Source organism: Centruroides sculpturatus, unplaced genomic scaffold, assembly GCF_000671375.1.
Source record: "Centruroides sculpturatus isolate CEXI.00-Female unplaced genomic scaffold, Cexi_2.0 scaffold1154, whole genome shotgun sequence".
In the NCBI taxonomy this organism is placed as follows: Eukaryota; Metazoa; Arthropoda; class Arachnida; order Scorpiones; family Buthidae; genus Centruroides; species Centruroides sculpturatus.
The window spans coordinates 152,975-175,473 of NW_019385421.1; the positions used below are offsets into that span (position 1 = coordinate 152,975).

Genomic DNA, 22,499 nt, shown 5'->3' on the forward strand with positions numbered 1-22,499 from the left:
ATTGATAGGGGCAGCAAAATATCTCTGACACGCAGGCGGCTAACGGTCCAAAACCGGTGCTGCATCCTCCACCCATGCCTGGCTGGAACAAAATTAAACACAACATTGTTCATTGCATCCTAACTAAGGGTCAACCTGCGGGAGATTATCACATGTTAAATCGTATCAAGGTATGGGACAGTTACCCGCTACGACACTTACAGAATTTGCTACCAACTTACGTGATAAGATCATATTTTCAAAAGTTGACTTAGTGCGGACATACCATCGAATTCCTGGACATCAGGTCAATCTCGAACAACTTTTTCGCTGCTTGTCCGAAACTGCGGAAAGTGTGTCTTGGGTGTATCACAATTGTTCTTCTTGATACAGGTGGTCAACAAAGATGACATTAAACCATTGCCGAACCGGATAGCTCTTATTTTAGAGTTTGAGCAGTCGAAACAATTAGAAAGCTCTAACGTTTCTTGGGCTTATTCAGTTATTACATGCGAAACCTACCGAATGCAGATCACAGACAGACATGATTAAATGATCCCTAAAGTTATCTAAAACCAAGGTCAACGCAAAAATCAAATGGAACCCAAGCTGACTAGCACGTTTCAGAAGAGCAAATAGAGCCTACTCTTCTTGCACTCTTTTGGCACATTTAGGCTCTAATGGTCATCTGATTTCATTTTCCTATAGACACTAGTAAGGTTGCTGTAGGATCCTACTTGAACTACTGACATTATATTTGTCAGCACGGCATCGTTCCGCCATTGCCGTGCTGCCAAATATAGCTTTGTTCTTTATATACAGAATGATTAGTGAATGATGCAACGTGCAAATGCAACTGAAACCTGAAAAATTCTTATTTGCATTAATATAATTGAACTATGTTGCAGTAATTTTAATTATTTATTGTACAATAATTGATTAATTAACTGCCATCAACAGCAACATTGCATACAGTAATTCTATTGCACAGATGACAGTTCAGATGCAGTTATTGTCATTAATAATGCAGTAGATCCCCCCTATAACACGGTAGATACGTTTCGTGTTTTATGAAATTCATGTTGTACGAGTCCTTAAATACATGAGCCAATCACAGCCCGGCATGTATGCAGTTTCTGGACTACAGCAGTTTGAAAGGCTTTCTTCCATAAAATTAATCGATTCTAGACTAATTCGACTCAACATTTCCAAAACATGTATAATTTTTTTAGAATAATCCATATAAACTATGCTATAAACAAAAAAATGTAGGATTACTTACTGAGTGTGCACCGTTCGACGACGCCATTGCTTATGCTTGTTTTCGACGTGGAGCGGCGCATCGAACGGCGGGTGCGTGTTTTCTGATCAGCGAATTTTTCGCAGAAAAATAACTTAACTTTGGAGACATCATTAATATAAATATAATTTTTATGGTTAATTAAATAATAAATGGTTTTTAGTAGATCCGCTGCTCGTTTAAACTCAACGGTTCGTGCAATATCCGCTATTGGTCTAGATTCGACCAATCCAGTCGCGACACGAGTCTGCGATGACGTTTCACCGTATTATAAGAGTCTCTTTTAGCGTGTTTATACGAATACGATCGCAATTTTTTTGTCGTATTATACGAATCTGTATTATATGAACCCGTTTTATAAGGGATGTACTATATTACTCTTTTTGACATGTGAATAAAAGGGATTAGATTAGTTCTATATGATAACACGACACGTGGGGAGGAGTGCCTCTCGGGAGAACTTTCAATGGGAAACTTGACCCCTATTTAGGTGTTACAAACGTGAAGAAAACTCGGAAAATTCTACGTTGTCAGCCCGTCGGCAAGTGGCAAACTCACGAAAAACTACAAATGTTTAGTGGTTTCTCCACTCAGACACTGGTGAGAAACTCTAAAAGGCCTTCAATCCTGTTCATTGTGGGATGGACCATAACCACAATGGTAGGTATGGTCCAACCCACAATGGTGAGGGAGGGGGCTCAACGTATCTGAGATGGAGCTTTCATGAAAAATTCTTGGAGAGTTGCTCGCCCGGATTTGATCCCAACTCCTCCAGAGAGGTGGGCCAAGACCTTTACTGCCATGATTATCATCCTTTAATCATTATTACACAGGAACTAATTCAAAAATTAAAAATATAAAATAAATCCAAAAATTAATCATTAAAATTTTTATCTAATTCAATTAACGCGTAACAATGAATCTCAACAATTGATCTTTTCATTGTTTTGCTCTTTTGTTGCGAAGAGTGCGATTTCGAGTGATAGAAAAATGTTTTTTGATTCTGGCGATTATCGACCCTTGGGTCCACCCTTGGGGTAAGAAATTTTTCACATTTTATTGTTATTTATGCAAATAAGAAATTTATTCAAAAAATTAATGGATTTAAATAGAAATAGCTCGGTGCAAATGATAATTAATTAAAATTAAGTTAAATTGTGTATTAGGAAAATCGATGCCACTAAATTTTGGTTGTTAAAGGTCGAGGGGTGGGGAGATAAAAGAGGACATGTGTCTAATCTCGAGTAGGGTCGGACCTAATGACAATTTTACTCTTTGTTAGCATTTACAAATCTATATATATAAAGTTGCTTGTCCTGACTGACTGAATGACTCACTCACTGATTCATCAGCGCCCAGAGCGAACCGCTGAACCTAGAGGTGAAATTTGGTACACAGTTAGGGTACGTCATGAAAACGCACACTAACAAGTAAGAAGGGATTTTTCGAAATTCCCTCGCGGGGAAGGAGAGGGAGAGGATTTAGTCTTCATCGAGTACTTACGTGTATTAAATTAATAACATTTCAGACATTGTTATAAATATTTTTATCTATTTCGATTTAAAAAAATGTTCGAATTGTTTTAAATTCAAATTTGTTATTGCATATTGATTCGATTATAGAATGATTGTAAACGTTCCAGAAAATTGATCAAATTGAAAATAGTTCGTTTCATTCTCGGCAATTCTCATCATTCTCAGCGGTAGGTGTTATATAACAATTACTATGGTTGTTGAAATACTGAATATAAATAGGGGTTGCTTGCAAAAGCCACGGATAACAGCTAGTTTTTTATAAAACCCATTCCTGCCCTCAAAATTAAGCTTTTTGCCATTTCACAATAGTTAAAAATATAAAAAGTTTTTAAATAAAATATCATAACAGATGCAGCCACCAAATGTTGCCGGGAAAGTTAAGCAACTCGTTGCTGAATTTTAAATTTAAGTTTAGTCATTTTTAGCCACATTTTTCTCTCATTCTTCAAAAGTCTCCTTGTTTAAGCGATGAAAATATGGTCACTTCATATATGTAACACAATGATGATAATTATTTATATATCTATCTATATCTATCTACACGTAGAAAAGGTACAGGCGGCTATGCATTCTTCGGCTCCGTTAAAAACTATAGACCTCTGTCGTGATGTTATTGGGTGCATCGTTAAACTAAGCTACACATACCTCCTCTATATATAATCAAAGTTCGATAGAGCACCACTGTTCTCCTCTGAGATTGACACTAAACCGAAAAATCTCAGAGGTAAAGAATTACATACAGTAATGAATTCTGAATTCGAATTAGGGGAGGCCCTACACGTCCACAAAATACTAACAACTTTAAAAACGCGAATTTCTAAGCGATAATTTGCTTATTTCATGGAAAATTTTGGGAAATATTGAATAAAATGTTTCTCAAGTAATGTGTTATAATTTCTCTATAAGTTTTACTGAATTGTAAATTCTTTCTTTCTACTTTTAGTGAGCGATTGGTTGAAGGTAAGGAGGACTATGGATCGAATAATGACATTATGGGTCTTCCAACGAACATCGAAATGAATAAAGGCTTCAAGAAGCACGAAGATTGTACGGAAAATACGAACACCATTGGGTATACTATTGGATATACCATTGGATATGCTATTGGATGTGCTGTTAGAGATAGAAAGACATTGAAAAAAGCCGGATCTTTCTTCAAGGCAGTATGGAAACCAGTCAAGAGGTATGTTTCTGTATATGTCAGTACAAAGTTCGATTTAGCTCGGTCATTCGTTACAATTTGTCCTTTATAATTCTCACTGAGTCCAGTGTGATGCTAAACCGAAGTATCTCAAACAGCAACAATTATACACAGTATTAAGATGTACGCAGAGATTTGAGCTTGAAAACTTCGTAATTTTTATGAGAATGGCATGACTTTCCTATATTTTTGGCGCTACATCGATATTTACCAAACTAGTTTCATTTCTAATCCAATGAAAAGATAAACTACAAATGAAAATAATAACGAGCAATTATTTATTGAGAGATCGTCACAATGTCGGGCTGCAATATTTAATAGTGGCAATTTATAGTACAATTTTTTCAAATTCTAGCCCAATAATTATAAGGCTTTTAGAATAGTAAAATTGGATTTAAAATATCGCTGAATGAATAAATATAACATTTTTTTGATTCTCAATTTAATATAATGTAATATTTGCAATCTATCAATATAAACACAGTCGAACCTCGATATTGCGCTCTCAATATGTTTTGATAAAATTCAAATTCAGATAGAAGTTTTCAATAAATAATTATATTTGTTTTTTCACATTCAGATCAGCGCAGAAAGTATGGAAAAGTATGAAAAATGGAGAGACTGAGTACGTTCAGTTTGAATAAGGATCTCTTTTCTTCCATCATTGCATCAAGTATCCATCTGCTTGATTTGGTCCGAGTTCGTCTCGGGTAAGTGTTTAATCAGAATATTTTTGTATTTTACACTTAACACTTATAAGTTGAGAGTAGAAAATCTAAATTAAACACCATTTCTATCCCCTATATACCACGAACACGTAATGGCCAGGTAACAGGAGAACAGGAAACGTGTATTAACATGGAGATACATCATGTTCTTTATAAGATTGAGATTTTTTAGAGTAGGCTATTAGGGCATTAGGATTATACATATATATTCTTGTCCAAGTACCGGCAAGAATATATTCTGGGAGTGTACTAGTCTCGTAACACAGGGAAAGCAACAGGGTAAATGGTACTTGAGATTAAAATATTTAGCAAGTTTATGTGAATACGAGTACACGAAGTTTCTAAACTAATCAAATTAATAATAATATATTTGAAATATAATAAATGACACAACAGTAGCAAATTAATAATTATGCACTGAATAATTTTCGTTTGATTTGTAAATAATGGTTTTTAGGGAAAAAATAAACTTACTGATTTAAAAGTTATTAAATAATTGAATATTTTAGATAAATTTATTGATTATTTTCATTTTTATTTTCACAGATTTAAGAAGTTTTATTTTAAAATATCCAAAAAAAATTCAAGAGAAATCTTTATAAATACCAAAAAAACATTTTAAATTTTAATTATTTGGATTTTCCGACTGTGGCTTCCTCAAACTTGTCTTTATCCCGATTTTGACTTTATTCCGATTATGGCACTTTAACTCAATTATGACTTCCTCAATTTTGACGTTATCCCGATTTTGACTTTAATTTTAATTATATCCCGATTGTGACGTCTCGAATATTGATTTTAACTCGATTGTGACCTCACCAATTTTGACTTCCAATTGCGTCCTCTCGAAGTTTGACTTTATTTCTGAAAAGGTTTTCGAAATATTAAAAGCCATACACATTATGAAATGGTAAGTGGAATTATTCTTAGAAATATACAAATTTTAAATAAATACAGTTAAGCATTGTTTGTCGTTTCCAGATTACGGATCCTAATCCTCAATTTCTATGATTAAGAAGCGTTCGGAAAGTTCGAGAGAATGGACTTTAAAAATTTTCAACAAACAAACAACATGGATTCATTCGAATTACATTGAATTAAACGCGTGCATAGTGCAGCTGCAAAAAAAGGAATTTTAATCAATTTAAGAATGCTTCGAGAAAATGTTCTCTCCACAGTTCTGGCCTTTTAAACTTAACACTTCTAAATTACTCCTCTTTATACAGAAATAGTTTGATGAATAATTAAATGCGACCAGAATAGTAATATTAAAAAAATGCAAATTTTCTCTGTAAATACTTTTCGTTGTCTAATAAACACTTTTGTTTGATTTTGCATCAAATTATTTCAAGATCACAAAAACTTGTCGTTATTTTTGCTTTTTAGATTAAAATTAAAGCTTGTATTGTCGAATAATTCGAGTGGTGCAGCTCTAAGCCAAGTTCTAGACAAGTATGTAAAATGTTTACGATCACAACAAGCACTAGATTATTTGGATGAAGAGCGAGCATGGAGCACAACGCGATATCCATATTCAAAAATATTCCTGTGCCTAAACACATCTGGTAGTCGGTTGCGGGTTCATGTCTTACCAATGGACTGACCATGTGGACTTTTCCGGTCTTTCTTCACGAGTCTAACATTTAAATGGACCAATTTCTCTTAGAAACTCCTTCTGAGAGACATTCTCTGTTGGCAGATTGGCCGTGTATCGTGTTGACCTAGCTCTTCAAACCAAACTAAACCAAACCACTGTGTAAAGATTTTAAAATGAAGGAAAAAGATATAAATGTATTTCAGATTACTAACGTGACAAAACGCGGAAAGCTTCCTGCGGCTAACATGTTGGCGAGGCGCGAACCCATGACCAACTTACCAGTGTTTAATGGTTTTATCCATTCACAAATGTCTAGACCAGGGGTCACCAAAGTGGTCGATATCGACCCCCAGGAGTCGATGCAACATCATTGGGGGGTCGATGCGGCTAAGGGGTCACAACCTTTTTTTTTTGCTCATACACTTATACTTGTGATAAAACTTTACGGTGGGGGTCAATGTGAGGTTTTGGAAAGTGGTTGGGGGTCTACGGTTAAAAAAGTTTAATGACCCCCGGTCTAGACGCTGAGTGAACATTAATGTGAATTTCTTCGGCAGCATGGTGCAAATGCAACGTCAGCTTTTTCGCCCGACCAGAAGAGTAAAACCAGAGTCAACGGATTATCTGGTCTCTGAATGCCTGTTGTTTTCACCCTTAAAAGTAGAGGTAATAAACAAGTTTGCCGCTAGGTGTGCTGAAATCGTTTGGGCTCTTGGTTTGTTTATATCCTATGCAGAAAAGCATTGTATCGGTGTAAAATAAATGTTATAATATCAGTAATTGCATAAGCATCTGTATTTTACAGAGCTAATCTTCTTATTAAGTCTTATTTAATACAAGTTAGCTTAAAATGAATGAATAAAAACTAATAATACATAAAAATTAATTTTACACAAACTTGTGTTTTATATAGTAAAGGTTATATTTAAAAAGCGACGGACAAATTCAGTTTATCTGAATAATTTTGAATCTAACGAAATTTTCATTACTTTATATGCCAGTCAAGTAAAATTTAAGAACATACAGTTATATAAATTATTAAGTTTCGTATTGATTTTAAGTCATTTATTAAATAAAAACGTTCCGACACTTAAAAATTAAAATTTTGCCATCTTTTATCATTGTCGTCATTGTCTAGTTGTTACAAATGCTAGCTATATAAAGTTTATTAATGTACAGTAAATGATTAATTAACATGCATAAAAATTTTAAAACATTTTAAGCAATTGTTATGTATACATAACATTCACTGGATATAAATTGATTATTAATATCTCAGGATGGGGTTAAGATTAAGAAAAAGATTAAGAAACAAAATTTGGCACAGTAGCTTGTATATGAGGGCATTGATGCTAGAGCCAACCAGTGGCCAACTGGTCTTCGTACCCTGAACACTGGGAGTTTGGTCGTGGGTTCGTGCCTCACTCGGATAGGCTGCTCACGTAGAGTTTTCCAGGTTTTCTCCACGTCTGTAATGCCTAAATAGGGGCCAATTTCCCTTAAAAGAGCTCCTGGAAGGCATCCCCCTAGGCAGATCGCCCAAGTGTTGTGTTGCCATAATTTAACAAACAACAACAATAATTTTGTCTTGCTTTACCAATGTTAAAATCTGGTCACCATAAATGAAAAGCATATATTTTAAATTAAATTAATTAAAAATTGCAGCCAGGCATAGTAACAATGTCACAATAAATAATTGTTTGTTATCAAATAGAATTCAATTATCTAAAGACCAATTCACAGTTTTATCATTACATACAAGGTCTGTTCAAAAAGTATTGGACCTTTGGTCGGCAAAAATAAATTTATTAACTTTGAGGTACAAAATCCTAATCCCCTTCAAAGTAGTCTCCTTGGTAATGTATACACTTCTCCCAGCGTTCCTGCCATTGCTGGAAACAATGCTGGAACGCATCTTTTGGAATGGCCATCAGCCGGTCCGTCGCATTCCGCACGATGTCTTCTCTCGACTAAATTCGGATTCCTTTTAGTGGCATTTTCAGCTTGGGAAATAGCCAAAAATCACACGGAGCCATGTGGAGAGAGTACGGAGCGTGACGAACCACAGGAGTATTGTGTTTGCCGACGAAAGCCCGAATCAGATGCGCAGAATAGGCGGATGCGTTATCACGATGGAGCTGCCAAGTTTTGATCAACCACAGATCCGGTCGTTTGCGTCGCACTGTATCGGAAAGACGACGAAGGACCTCCTGGTAGTACTCCTTTGCGATGGTTTGGCCTTGTGGTGCGTACTCACGACACACCACCCCACGAGAGTCGAAAAAACTGTCAACATGACCTTTGATATTGCTGCGGACCTGCCGCGCTTTTTTTGGCCTCGAGGATCGTCCCCGAAAGCCTGCTGAATCTTGCGAATGGTTTACACTCGGGTATCGCCAAGGTTTTTGGCAAAATTTGATGTAATATCGCTGCTCACGTTGTTCAGTCATTTTCCAGCTTAGTGAAATCCGACGAGAGCGCACTACATGACCTCACTCATACGCCGATTGCCAACGACTGACGCTTTCTGCAGGCGGGAAAAAATTCAGGGCTGTGCATGACTGTCCCCTCTATAACTCCACCGAAGGAGGCCTCTCGCGCATCATTGGTTTACGCGGAAAAAAAAAGGTCCGATACTTTTTGAACAGACCTTGTAAATAAAATTCCAATAAATTCTTACTTCATAAATATTTCCAAAGCCAAGTCTGCATATTCCTCTTTTCGTTCAGAATTTAACTGATCCAAGGACTCTAATTTTATAAATGCTTTTGAACAGGTTCCAAATGCTCTATTTGCACAACTTGCTAATGCTAAAATAATAAATAAAATATTTTTGTTACACAGATTATTATGCTTAAAAAAACAATAAATATCATCTTACCTAAAACAGAATATAGTACTTCCTGATTCAAAACATCTTCATATTCTCTTAAATGAAGAGCAGTCCTCATTGCTGCATCGAAATGGCCTTAATTTTTAAAAAGAATAAGTTATATATAAAATAAGTATATTAAATTGTTATACAGTACATCAAAAACAGTCAAAAATACCTTCATATAATTGTCTTTGTGCTAGCATTAAAAAATGAAATGCTTCAGCCCCATGCCAAGGCTGATCAATTAATTTGGGATCAGTTGACATTACAGCCTCATCATCTAGGAGAGCATCAAGTGCTAGAGCAATCTAAATTAATATACAATGGATATTAAATAACTGAATAAATTTACAAAAATTAAATTGTTTGCTACGTACTTCTCTGTCTTCCTTGTCTTCAGTTTGCTTAGAAGATTTACGAATATAAGCTTGATGATCTTCTACAAGCATTGCAGCTAAGACAAACATTTTTTTTATTCTTACTAAAGAACTATTTTTCTTTGCTTCTTCAACTGCTAACTGATTATTAATTAAAATGTTAGTTATTTAATTTTTTAATAAGAAAAATAATATAGAAATTCACCTTTTGCATTATTTTTGCTGCATCTAAGAATTTATTAGCTTTGCGATATAATTCTACAGCACTGAGAGGTTTCTTTTTTTCTAATAAATAATGGGCATATTTAGAAACAAGACCATCAATTTCTTGGATGTTGAATTGTTGTGCCAAACTGATTGCAGTATGCCACTGATTTAATGTAACACAGCAATCTATAGCAGATTTTATCTTATTTGCCTAAATATAGATAAAAATAGATTTTTTTAAAAGTAAGCCAAGACGAATTTAAATTTACAAAAAAGAATTTATAAAATTTTTTTGTAGACAATACACACAATATGTGTCTTTCCAAATTTAAATTTGTCCTGGCTTATTTTTAAAAAATGTATTTTATTTAATTATTGTGCCACCACTAGAGGGAAATGTTTAACTATTTTACATTTGGAGGCAGTCAAGGAGCCTCAAATAAAAGATTGACTCCACTGTGGAATTATTATATCCCTCAACTGCATTTGAAAGGACTGATTGGAAAGACAAATTGGGTGTATTGTCTACAAAATAAATTTTATAAATTATTTTTTGTAAATAGATAAAAATATTTATAACAAAGCAATGAGACTATATTTATAAAAATTTCAAAAATGTTTTATACTTTGAGGTAAGCATTTACAGCTTGTTCACACATTCCAACAGAAGAAAACATAGATCCTAATTCCTGCAATGAATGATATAGATCAAATATATTTTATTATATTAAATTAAATGAAAAATATAAAAATACCAACTGTTAGAAGTTTGTGATTATCTGGTAAACTATTGAGAAGTCTTTCCAGACCATCATAATCTTCCAGCATATAATAACATTCAGATAGTCTTTCTTGATTATGCCCTTGTTCATAATATGTCACTGCACTTTCCCTTAAAAAAGTAATAATTAGTATAATTATAATTGTAATTAAACTTTAAAATTACAGATTTCAGCTTTGTTGAATATCATAAAGTTATAAATGGCTAATCATCTTGGGAATTGGTCCTGACATAGACTATATATCATATAGTAATGACAATTTTTCTTTATTATAATATTATAAAATAATAATAATATACATACACACAAGCTGGATTTAGACTTCAAAATATTTTTTAATCATAGAATTCCAAAACAAAAAAATAAAAATTCATTTCAAATTTCCTGTAAAACATTTTCTTTCAAATAAATATCACTATTTATTACTAAACATAAATTATTATTGTATGATTTTTGACATACACTAATCAAAGAATCAGATTTAAACAATGGCTAATATTAAAAGAAAAAATCTATAAAGATACAGAATTAAAACTTGAAATTAAATCATTTTCCTCTTTCCCCAAATCCTAAAATTTTCAGTGTATAATTGGAAATTTTCTCTCTTTAAGTTTTAAATATTTTAAAGTATGCTTCATCAATGATAAAAGTGATGGCAAAAAATTATTTTCATTGGTTGGAATGAGATAATAGTTAAATATTTGACTACAAGAGCATAATATTCTTTATTCTACAAATTGATATAAGACATCCAGTAGTCTTACTTGGTAGTTCAAATATTTTTATTTTTATTTGACAGAGATTAGTGAGAGCCAGACCATGTAAGAGTAGAGACTACTGATATACTGACATTCTACATTTTTAAAAATTTTCCTTCTACTGTATATTATGGATATTTTCATTTCTATTTAAACATTCATTAAACGCTAAGCTTTAAAAATTTTTACTCATAAATTTTCAATAATACAGTCAACCTGCTATAACACAGGTTCCTATAGTTCGGATTCCTATATCACAGAGAAAAAATTGCGACAGTATTTGTACAAACATGCTAAAACAACTCCTATAAGTCGTTAAACGTCATCGCCGACTCGTGTCGCGACAGGATTGGCCAAATTTAGACCAATAGCGGATATTGCACAAACCGTTAAACGAGCAGCAGACCTACTAAAAACCATTTATTATTTAATGTCCATAAAAATTATATTTATATTAATGATGTCTCCAAAGTACAGCAAATTTTTCAGAAAAAAATAATTTATCAGGAAGCATGCGAGTGCCATTTGATGACAAGCTCCACGATGAAAACAAGATTAAGCAATGGCGCTGTCGAACGGTGCACACTCGGTAAGTAATCCTACAATTTTTTGTTTATAGCATAGTTTATATGGATTATTCCCAAAAAATTATACGTATTTTGGAAATGTTGAGTCGAATTAGTCTAGAATCGATTAATTTTATGGAAGAAACCTTTCAAACAGCCGTAGTCCGTAAACTGCATACATGCTGGGCTGTGATTGGCTGGACTCGTAGAAAATGGATTCATAAAAACCGAAACGTATCTACCGTGTTATAGGGGGGGTTGACTGTACTAATAATATAATATTCATAAAGTTTTAATAATTGTTTCAGCTATTATCACAGATTTACACTATTACTTTAATTTAATTGCTAATTTAAATCAATAGTAATGCTTTTCAAATTTAAATAATAAAAAATTTAATATATTTTGAATTTATAGTTTTACTTAAGTTTTCACTAAATCATCTAATTATCCTTTAAAGAATTAAAATCACTTATAGGATAATATCCAATGATAATAAGCAATTATTTATTGTGACATCATTGCCAGGCTGCAATTTTTAATTTATTTAATTTAAAATACTGTAAATGCTGTCTGCCTCAAATTAGTAGTGTCTTGCTCCTGTACAACACACTTTTCCTGATAACAACTAAGTTGTGCTGGTTATGTACTAAATTGGCTATGTAAAAGAATTTTTACATAGATAACCAACACAACACAAGTTTTTGAATTAAAATCACATTACTTCCAGTCAATTGTTATATATAGTTAATCGGAGCCTCCTACCCTAAGCTTTCCAAATTTAGTTTCCACTTTCATCTATCTAACACTGTTCTTGAGATTATGGAAGGACAGACAAACAGATGACAGTGGGAATTTATGTGTAAAATTTTTTCAAATTGCAGTCTAATGACAATGACAAATAGCTGGGAATACTGTATTGTTATTAGAACACCAGATAGTAAGAAATAGAATTTGTTTCAAAATATATTGGATAGGTAAAATAAAACACGTGATTTATACTGTATGAAGCTAGAATATCCATTTTCCAACCATTTTAAAAATGTATAGATACAAATTGCCATCCCTACATTTTTATCAATGACTCATTTTCACTGAAATTTATCTACTTGTCAAAAACTGCTCTTTTCATCCACACTACAACTATATCTAGTTGATGTTTGACATTAAAAATGTATCTTATCTGTTTCTTGTAGTTTCTGTTGAATCATGAATCTATTTTTATATTCATCATCAGCATACAAGCTCCTAGATAATTATTTTCGAATTAATACTTTCATAAAAAGATTTCTCATAGTGACAAATTTAGGGGGTGCACAGGGTACAGCTGCAGCCTTCCTTTTGGGGGATTTTCCCAAGTAAAACAAGGTTCCTCAAGTAGTGGAAAATTTTATATGGCATATTGTTTCCTTTCTGTAACCCCCTCTAAAGATTTCTGGATCTACTATTGATTTCTCATAACTTGTTTAAAAGGTTAAGAATATCTTAATTTAGTTATTGAATGAAAAGAAAATTGGAGATTGATGGCTCTCATCTCAAGAAAATTCTCCTAATTATATTAAATAGAAATTACTTATTTTAATAATTTTCAATGTTTTAATTTCTAGTTTTTCTGTTATTGTTTTTACACATTTATATTATAGATTTTATTTTATTGACTATTTTCATGCTTAATTAAAATAAACATAATTATTACTTTAATTATTAAGAATGAATATCTACCATTTTTGTCTGTCAGCATAATAATCACCAATAGCATTCCATGCTTCTTCTAACTGACGATCATCAACACCACTAGAGCCACTTTTTAATAATTGTACCACACGAAACCAGTCCCCTAACTGTCGCCTTAATGATATAGCCAAATCTCTGAAATTTAAAATAAAAATTAAGAATTAAAATTTTAAAAGTGAGATGTTTTGATATTCCTACCTTCGATCCATTTTCATATATAATTCTTCAGCATCATCAAACTGATGAAAATATGATAATATTTCTGCTTTTTTCATATCAATACTCTGGAAATGAAGCATTTAAGCATTTAAAGAATTAATTTATATTTATTTTTTAGAGGATACATATGATTAAACAAATATCGTAACAGATGACTAAACAATAATTTTACTTGAAGAGTAGCAAGTCGTTTTACAAATTGTATTCCCTGATAATCTTGACACCGAACAAATGCTGATTCTGCTGTATCCAAATTCAGTTTTTTCAAAGCTGCTTCTGCAAGCAGTCTCCTGAATATTAAAATAATTATATAAACATAAATATACATACAAATAAATATAATATATGTATGCTTGTCGTATTTATGTAGTAGAAGGCAAAAATCTAAATTCTTGATTTCATAAAGAAGCATCTGGCCAAAAATTTGCAACTAGTCAACAACTGTAGAAAATTATAACTTCATTCACTTTGCATAACATATGATACATTTTGGCCATAGTACATATCAGATAAACAGTAGTGATTTAGAGCTACATATTATGGCTGAAGCATGTCAAGTTAAGAAAGTGAATAAAATTACAATTTTCTACAGCTGACTAATTGCAATATTTTTGGTTGGATGTTTCTTTACAAAAGCAAGAATTTGAGTCTTTGACTTCTAGTATATAAACACTAATTATAATAAATTAGTAACAAATACAATTACATATATATATATGTTAGTCATATAAATACTTTAATATGACTTAACTAAAAAATAACTAACCATAGACGAGGATGAGAATTATCTTCAATAAACTGACTGGCTTCAGCAATACCAACTTGTTCTAATAGATCTCTTGTATCTCGTAATGACTGTTAATATAATAAATATAAATGTTGTAATATTAAACTAAAGCACAAAATGCATTTAGATGTTTCTAATATAACCAACATACTAATATTTTCAAATTTTTTAATAATATAAATACAAATTCCATTTCTGTTATATTTAAATAAGAAATAATATGCTATTCTAATAAAGTTTGATTATTTAAGATATAATAAATAATTTATGCTATTTTTAACATTATTGAACTAAAATTGGAAATTATATTTGTAATAAGTACAGAGTGTGGTTGCATTCATAGCATATTTTAAAAATTGTAAGTGAATACATGCTGTTAATTTATTACATTCAGTGCCAAATGGTGGTCAACCGAGTGTTTTGAATACCTATCTAGCTTTGAATATCACTCCTAGTCAGACATTATCAATGACTATAAACTCTCTGGAAGAAGCAGATCACACATGGTAGTGCAAAACTATTTATGTACATTCAAGTTGCTTAAGTTCTTGCATGACTTGCAGTTTATAATGATGGAGCGAAAATCGTGATGCAAAATTTCCTGAATGATCAATATGAAATTTTCAGTCTTGGTATGTCACCAAGCAGATCTTTTTTGGGCTCTGTATGATTGCAGTGTGGATAGTTTCAATCATTAATGGTATCTGTATTGTCCTGGTTTATAATTACAGGAAGATGGGTTAAATTTTTTGGATTTATTACAACTTATAATGGAGTGAGCATCTGGAATGTCTCCATGACGACCCAACTTGTTGGGTCATCATGGAGACATTCCAGATGCATATAAGATATATTAAGACAACTTGTTATGTGTTTATGATGACCCAGCAAGTTGGGTCATCATAAAGACATAATTACATTTACAATGACAATTACATTTCAAATTTATAAAAAAATTTTTTTACAAGTTAACAGCAGAAAACGGCTTTCTTCATCTTATGTCCTTTTCACATAATTATTGTCCTGGCTATTTACTAGTTTTATTAGTGTTAATATATATTCACAATTGTTATTTTTGAAATAAACTTCTACCTCTATTGCAAAAGCACATTGTTCTGTGGTCCATCTTTACATGTCAAACAAATTAGCAGCTTAATGACAATAGAACAATACCATCATCTGACATATGATGTTGCTAATGTAACTGTAATTTGTATAGTATACATTGATATAAATGTCATAAATGCAGTCTTATCCTCTTTAAATCTGTTGTAATGAAGAGAGATTTCAGTGATTATTCTATTTACATTGGAAAAAATTATCACAATATTCTTTTTTAACTTATAAAGTAAAAAGTTATAAATAAAAACATTTTCCAACTATTTTTGTTCATTTTTAAGGTCATATATTTTTCAAATAAGCAATATCTAGATGATAATTAAAAATATTATATTAAACTGAGTTAGAATCTGGAAGGATAACATTACAGTTGTATTACATCTCATTAATTAAAATTTATTTATATGTAAATTACTTAATTAATAAAAATGAACACAGTAATTTATTACATAAAATATTACCTTTACTTCATATTTAACAATATATTCTGAAATTGGATTATTAGGATTCTGAAATACTTCATCTAGTAAAACTGTTTTGACTTGAAGATCTTCAAATGTGCATAAATATCCACTACACATTACTGGTTCCTTAAAAACAATAAAATCATGAAACATGTATTATTGGAAAGTCAGATAAAATTATAAATGCTAAATTCAACCAAGAAAAATATTGATATATTGATATTTACAACATATATCAATTTAAGTTGTAAAATATAAATATTTAAGTTTCCATTTAAATACAGAAAAGATAATTAGTAGAATAAATTAAATTTTTGTGTAATATTTGTAGGTATATAATTCTAAAAAAAATATTATTCAAGCATTACATCAAAAACTAAAGTATTTTTATGTATTTTGATGTCCCGACAAACAAGCAAGTTACTTTTTTTTAATCATTAAACTTGCTTCCATAGTACACTCTTGGGGGTGTGCTGCAGTGTAACAAAGCATAAATATTATAAAATTAAAAAATTTATTATGTCCAAACAGAAATAGCTATAGTGATGCATCTTGTATCAATTAATAGCATTTTAGACAGGTTATTTTGTGACAGAAAGAGAAAAGATAGTTTGTTGAACAAACTACAAAACAACAACAGAAAGAATGAATGCACTCAAACTACATCTTTGAGTGCATTCTTCTTCTGCGTGTGGAAAAACTTCAAAAATTTTCTTATTGCACATTATTTGATAACCTTGACATACAATTTCATCACAGAAGTATAATATTGAAAATTTAGTATCTTCTTTATCATCATTTTTTTCACCTAGATTTTGTAAATTCAATAGATCAGCTTTGTCCAAATGTGAATTTTTACAGGAATGGCCATCTCTCCACACTATCTTAATGATTGCATCAGGAATAAAGTTCAATAGTTCAGTAATATGGAGTGTTCGGATTGTGTTTTAATTATCTATGGCTGTTGCAGGCTCCACTAAACTTTAATCATTTCTTCTTCAAAATATATTAATGTGAAAAATTTTAGTCTAACTGGTTTCAGTGTTTTGATAGTTTTCTTTTAATAAGTATAAACTATTCACAATTTTCACATGTTTGTTAAAGTTTATATCATGTGACGGTATAAGATAAATGTAAATACAGTGAGACTTCCATTTTATGATGGGCTATATTAGAAATTTCTTTTTCTTTAGTGAATTTTTCTGTAAAACATTAAAAATATGTCTTAATATATCTTACATGCATTTAAAATTGTCTCTATTTAACAAAGTTTAATTTCTATGTAATAAACTTTTAAAAACCAGATGAAATTTTAAAAAAAATCTTATTTTTTACATTGATAAATTAAAATTGATTAAAATTTTAAGCATTCTGTAACTGTTTGAAGATGGATATTGTATAGGTTACTATACTGCACTTCTAAGTTATGTCAAGACATTTTTATCTAAAGATAGTTTCAAATAGCCTTTTTGATATGTTAAAAATTATAAAAAATGGCCTTGGTGTTTCTGTGGCAATGCATCCACAGACCACAAAAGCTGGAAAACCACGCCAACGGATGAAATGGACAACAGAAATGAACAAGTTTATCATCCGTACTTACTACACCATCACAAAACTCGAAACAAACATGACAGCATAGAGACAACAACTACACCATAGATTCACACAACAATATCCTCACCTCACTTTCACCGAACAAAGGGTTGTTGATCAAAAAAGAACAATTATACCCGACAACCTTATCCCACAACCAACACTTGAACTTATCAAACAACAGATTGCTGATCAAATACATCAACAGGTAGAAATATTTAACATTAATGAAGATCACGTAACCTGTCAGGATAATACAGCAACAAGCATTGATAATAGTACACATACAACAACTACCATTAATGATACTACAGACACTTCCTCATCCATCACTGATAACATAGATATAGATTTANGCTACACAAAAGACTGGGAACATTACAATTGAATAGAAATACATACATCACACTACAGAAGGCCACTATATTGAATACATGCCACATTGTTAGGAAATTCCTGAATACAGACACATACACACTGACACACTAATTTTAATTTTGTTTTGGTTGCTATGCCTTGACTTTGGTCCGGCATAGTACACAGCCACCAGTGTGAACCGAGTATAACTCACAAAACCCAACATAATAATATTTAATTTATAGTATATTTTGAATACTGTATTGTAGTCAAGTTAATCTAAAAATTAGATATGTAACTTACTATGTTAACTTTGATGCAAATTATATCAAAAATATATTGACTTTATTAATTTTAACAAATTATTTTGAACATAAATAATTACCTCAGGATCAAGATTTCTAAAGATGTACATTCGTGTTTTTTCCATCACGGCAAACATCTCACTATTGTCCTTTAAAAATATTATTTATATATAAAATAATACATTAATTTTTAATTAATTTCATAAAATATATTTAACAAATAACAAATATGTATAGTAAAACTCCAATTATCCAAATTAATTGGGACCTTGATATGCAAAATTTGGATTATATTGGAATTTGAATAATTGAATTTTTGCGTAAAATAGTAAATTTTTTCTATCCAAATACCCATTGCATACATGTTTACATAATTATGTGCAAGTAAGATATTAAATGTGAAAATGTACCTACAAACGAATATACAGTAAAACTTTCCTAACTCAAAGCTCCAAGGGGAGGAAAAAACTTCAGATGATTTAAGTTAGAGAACAACAAAGTGAAAAATGCCAACTCTGAATAAATTTGCATTTTTACTTTTCTTGCATTATATAAAGAATATTTGATAGTTCTTTGTTCTAAACAGCCCATGTAATGCCTTTCAACAAAATGTTCAATGTAGCTAATGGAATCAAACAGTTTTGCAGGTATATCATGTTGAGATAAAGCAAGATGTCCTCTCACTTTGGACTGGAATGTTGTCTGCAAATGGGTGTTGGACAGTAGATACAACTAATTGTCTGAAAATTTCATGGAAACCGATAATTAAGATAAGTTTGAATAGAAAAAATATTAAAATTTGAATAAAAAAAGTTGAAGGTAAATCAGTGTTAGGGGACCATGAAAACCTTCAACTTGGAGAGAATTTGAGTGAAGGAAATTCAAATTGGAGAGGTTAATAAATTAATCAGTTAATTATTTCATGAACATATATTAACCTTTGCCCATTTAACATCCCATACATCTTTTCTTTCAAAGTTCAACTGCTCTCCTGTAGAATCATCAACAGATGTAGGTTCAGAAGAATTCAAATTATATAACAATAGGATTCCTGATATGTCTATAATAGACATTCGACTGAAAATATATTAAAACACATTAACAGTCTAAATTGTAATTTGTTAACAAAATAAATTTATAATTTGAATGATTTTAAATTTACCTAGAATTACAGTTAAGAGAAATTTTGATTGGATGGCAATCTAAATTATAACGATGAGTTAATGCAAGATGAGGTAAGGTATACTTTTGAAAATTTCCACTTTCTCTACCCTAAAAATAAAAATTAATTTTAAAATTTAATATTTATTAAAGTTTTCAATTATCTTTGAATCATATAAATCAGATGATGTAAATGTAAGGCCTAAATAAAATTAGCAAAAAACTTATTTAAAATTATTTAATTTCAATTTTAAACAGTAATTAATTATAATAATCTATACAGTCTATAATATCAATATATATATTTAAAATACTCACAATTATTAATATTTTATCTGATGCACAAATGCATGATATTGGGTTATCTGTAGGCTATAAAAATGAATACTTAATTACTTTATTAATTTTAAAATATTTATTTAAAACTTTTAAAATAATATTAAACTTAATCATATTAAGCAAAGTCAATATCTAATTTCAAGTGGTTAAAATATTAATTGTTAAATGATTTTAATAAAACAAAATTTTATACAAAAATAAATCCTTAAGATTTTGTGTAAAATACATAAACATTTTTCTAGTTCATTTAACAGTGATTCCTTCAGTGATAACAAAAAATGAATGATAAATTTAATGAGATATTTTTTCCCAATAACAAATTAGGAGTGTAAAGGGGAATTAAATACTCTCTTCAAATTAGTTATAATAATAATAAAAATAATCCTTGCAAGCTTAAAATAAGATAATGATTTTATTAGCTGCACAGTATAATAAAAATGATTAACTTCAGTTTATTATACCTTATATACATGTTCAACATCTTTCATTACATCAGTGGCACCACTAGGCATGTCATCCACATGATACAATCTAAATAATAAAATTGTATATTATTAAGTAATTCGTTTATTTTATCAAATTTAAAATGAAAATCTATACTTTTCTTGTCCTATTTTAATTCTTTGTGATGTAAGTTCAAACACAGTTTGCCCTTGAGGAGTATGAAAATGCCATTGATAAAATGCTTCTTTTGATGCAGCAAATATATGAGAGTTAGTCATTGCCAAAAAAGTTGGTTCAATGTCTATGTATCGTGAATCCACTGGTGTTCCGATTGCATTACATAGAATCAGTGCATACTAAAAAATACATGAATTTATATGAAATTACAAATTTATACATAAAACCTAATGCATATTTTATACATTAACTTAAAAATTTGTATGTCTCAACTTGATTTTACCTGACCACTTCCATCATCTGCTTTTGTTGCAAGGACACAAAATTCTCCTTCAGAGACAATACCAAGAAGACATTTAACATATTTAATGTATTTCTATATAGAATTAGAAAGTTTTTAAAAACATAAAATATTTAATTAAAAATTTAAATTTAAACACTGATAAATAATTTTACAAACCTCATCAGAATTTGTATTCCAAAATATCACAGTATTATCTGATCGATCAGATTTATTATAAGAATAAGCAACTATATTGGAAAAGTAGCACCACTATAAAAATAAAATATAAAGACACTATATACAGATTTTTTATAATTCATGAATTTTATTTTAAAGATATTAACAGAATTCCTGTCTTCCTCAACAAGATTTTTTTCCTTCTTTATGGATATGTATTGGATCATTTTGGGAGTTATAGTCAATCAATTCAATAAACTAAAGCATATATTTGTAAGGAATTTAACTTGGAACATAAGTAATAACAAAACTTTTAAAAGACTTAAATCATTACATTAACAATGAATCAGTAAATTCAAGAAATTTACATTATAAAAAATCCTATAATATTAGTTTTTCAGCACTAATTGCTATTATATAAATGTAACATTTCAAACATTTAAAAGTTTTCTAAACTGAGATCAATTATATTCTAAATAGAATTCATTTCAAATGTAACATAACCATGTTACATATATGAAATGTTCAAGCATATATTAAATCAGGATTACAACACTATTTGGTAAGAACTATACTGATAAGAAGACTATACTGGTAAGAAACTATACTGTACGAAACTATACTGGTAATAAACTATACTGTAAGAGACTATACTGGTAAGAAACTTACACATTTTATTAAATAAATTAAAATAAATTGTATTTGCAAAACAGAAGACAGACACAGACTTTAATTAATAATAATGACTAGTTACTATTACAATTGTTTTGAGAGAGAATTTATTAGCACTTATATTTATGGTTTGGTTAACTTATAAAATAACTAGCAACTATAAAAAGGCCTGTTCAAATATCTGTAACTGATGAAGCCTTAAATAAAGTAGACAAGAGTGCTTTTAATTAATATAAAAAGCTTTATAACATAGTTTTGTATTACACATTAAGTTATAAATAAGCAAGAACCAAAATAAAATGCATACTAAATTAAAGGGAAAAACCCAGTTTATAATTTCATTAAAAAAAATAAAGAAAATTTTACATTCTTGTCACTACAAATGGCTGCTATTTCAAAGGAATTTAGATCACTTGGTGTAATAATAGATATCTTTGATATTTTCTCTTATACTTATTGTTTTATAAATAAAATTCAGATCTTTAAATCATAGTTATTGTCTATCTAATCAAGTTTTCTCAAAAATTATAATTTATCTGTGTAATTAAGCATATGACTTAATCTTTTATTTTTTATAAGATGTTAAATTATAAAATGTTAATCAAAATGTTAAAAATCATATCTTTATACTTATTATTCTATTTACAGTAACAAATTGAAAAGCCTAAAAATGATCCAGTGAAGGTTTAAAATATTGACATTCAACAAAGTGTGGTAGAAAAACCATAAAGTTTTTTAAATGTAAACTTCTAGAAAAAAT

At 30.2% G+C, this 22,499-nt stretch overlaps 2 protein-coding genes across 7 annotated transcripts in view; one reads left to right on the plus strand and one right to left on the minus strand.

Annotated features, from left to right (window-relative positions):
- Positions 1-22,499, minus strand: part of LOC111638825 (WD repeat-containing protein 35-like) — a 46,726-nt gene that overhangs the window by 2,537 nt on the left and 21,690 nt on the right. For 3 of the 4 annotated variants that reach the window (XM_023384574.1, XM_023384577.1, XM_023384576.1), the window contains exons 11-30: positions 21,068-21,160; positions 20,891-20,983; positions 20,587-20,786; positions 20,448-20,517; positions 19,966-20,019; positions 19,649-19,758; positions 19,425-19,563; positions 18,567-18,635; positions 16,226-16,354; positions 14,625-14,713; positions 14,031-14,148; positions 13,838-13,923; positions 13,628-13,774; positions 10,559-10,691; positions 10,426-10,488; positions 9,798-10,010; positions 9,593-9,733; positions 9,391-9,523; positions 9,222-9,308; positions 9,021-9,150 (exon numbers count right to left, since the gene is read on the minus strand). In XM_023384574.1, coding sequence (XP_023240342.1) covers positions 9,021-9,150; positions 9,222-9,308; positions 9,391-9,523; positions 9,593-9,733; positions 9,798-10,010; positions 10,426-10,488; positions 10,559-10,691; positions 13,628-13,774; positions 13,838-13,923; positions 14,031-14,148; positions 14,625-14,713; positions 16,226-16,354; positions 18,567-18,635; positions 19,425-19,563; positions 19,649-19,758; positions 19,966-20,019; positions 20,448-20,517; positions 20,587-20,786; positions 20,891-20,983; positions 21,068-21,160 — 2,297 coding nt within the window. Of the gene's footprint in view, positions 1-5,464; positions 5,608-9,020; positions 9,151-9,221; positions 9,309-9,390; positions 9,524-9,592; positions 9,734-9,797; positions 10,011-10,425; positions 10,489-10,558; positions 10,692-13,627; positions 13,775-13,837; positions 13,924-14,030; positions 14,149-14,624; positions 14,714-16,225; positions 16,355-18,566; positions 18,636-19,424; positions 19,564-19,648; positions 19,759-19,965; positions 20,020-20,447; positions 20,518-20,586; positions 20,787-20,890; positions 20,984-21,067; positions 21,161-22,499 lie in introns of those variants that run through there. The other variant, XM_023384578.1, reaches the window with a different exon arrangement.
- On the plus strand, positions 1,693-6,595 carry LOC111638826. 3 transcript variants are annotated; one of them, XR_002758960.1, is made up of 5 exons: positions 1,693-2,316; positions 3,758-3,997; positions 4,596-4,725; positions 5,290-5,653; positions 5,725-6,595. XR_002758960.1 is itself a non-coding variant. In XM_023384579.1 (3 exons), exons 1-3 carry the CDS (start codon positions 2,270-2,272, stop codon positions 4,657-4,659), a joined length of 351 nt encoding a protein of 116 aa, XP_023240347.1. In that variant the 5' UTR covers positions 1,694-2,269; the 3' UTR covers positions 4,660-5,126. The 3 variants fall into 3 exon arrangements, 1 of the variants encoding a protein (XP_023240347.1); XR_002758959.1 differs by lacking the exon at positions 5,725-6,595 and having other exon boundaries at positions 2,220-2,316; positions 5,290-5,441; XM_023384579.1 differs by lacking the exons at positions 5,290-5,653; positions 5,725-6,595 and having other exon boundaries at positions 1,694-2,316; positions 4,596-5,126.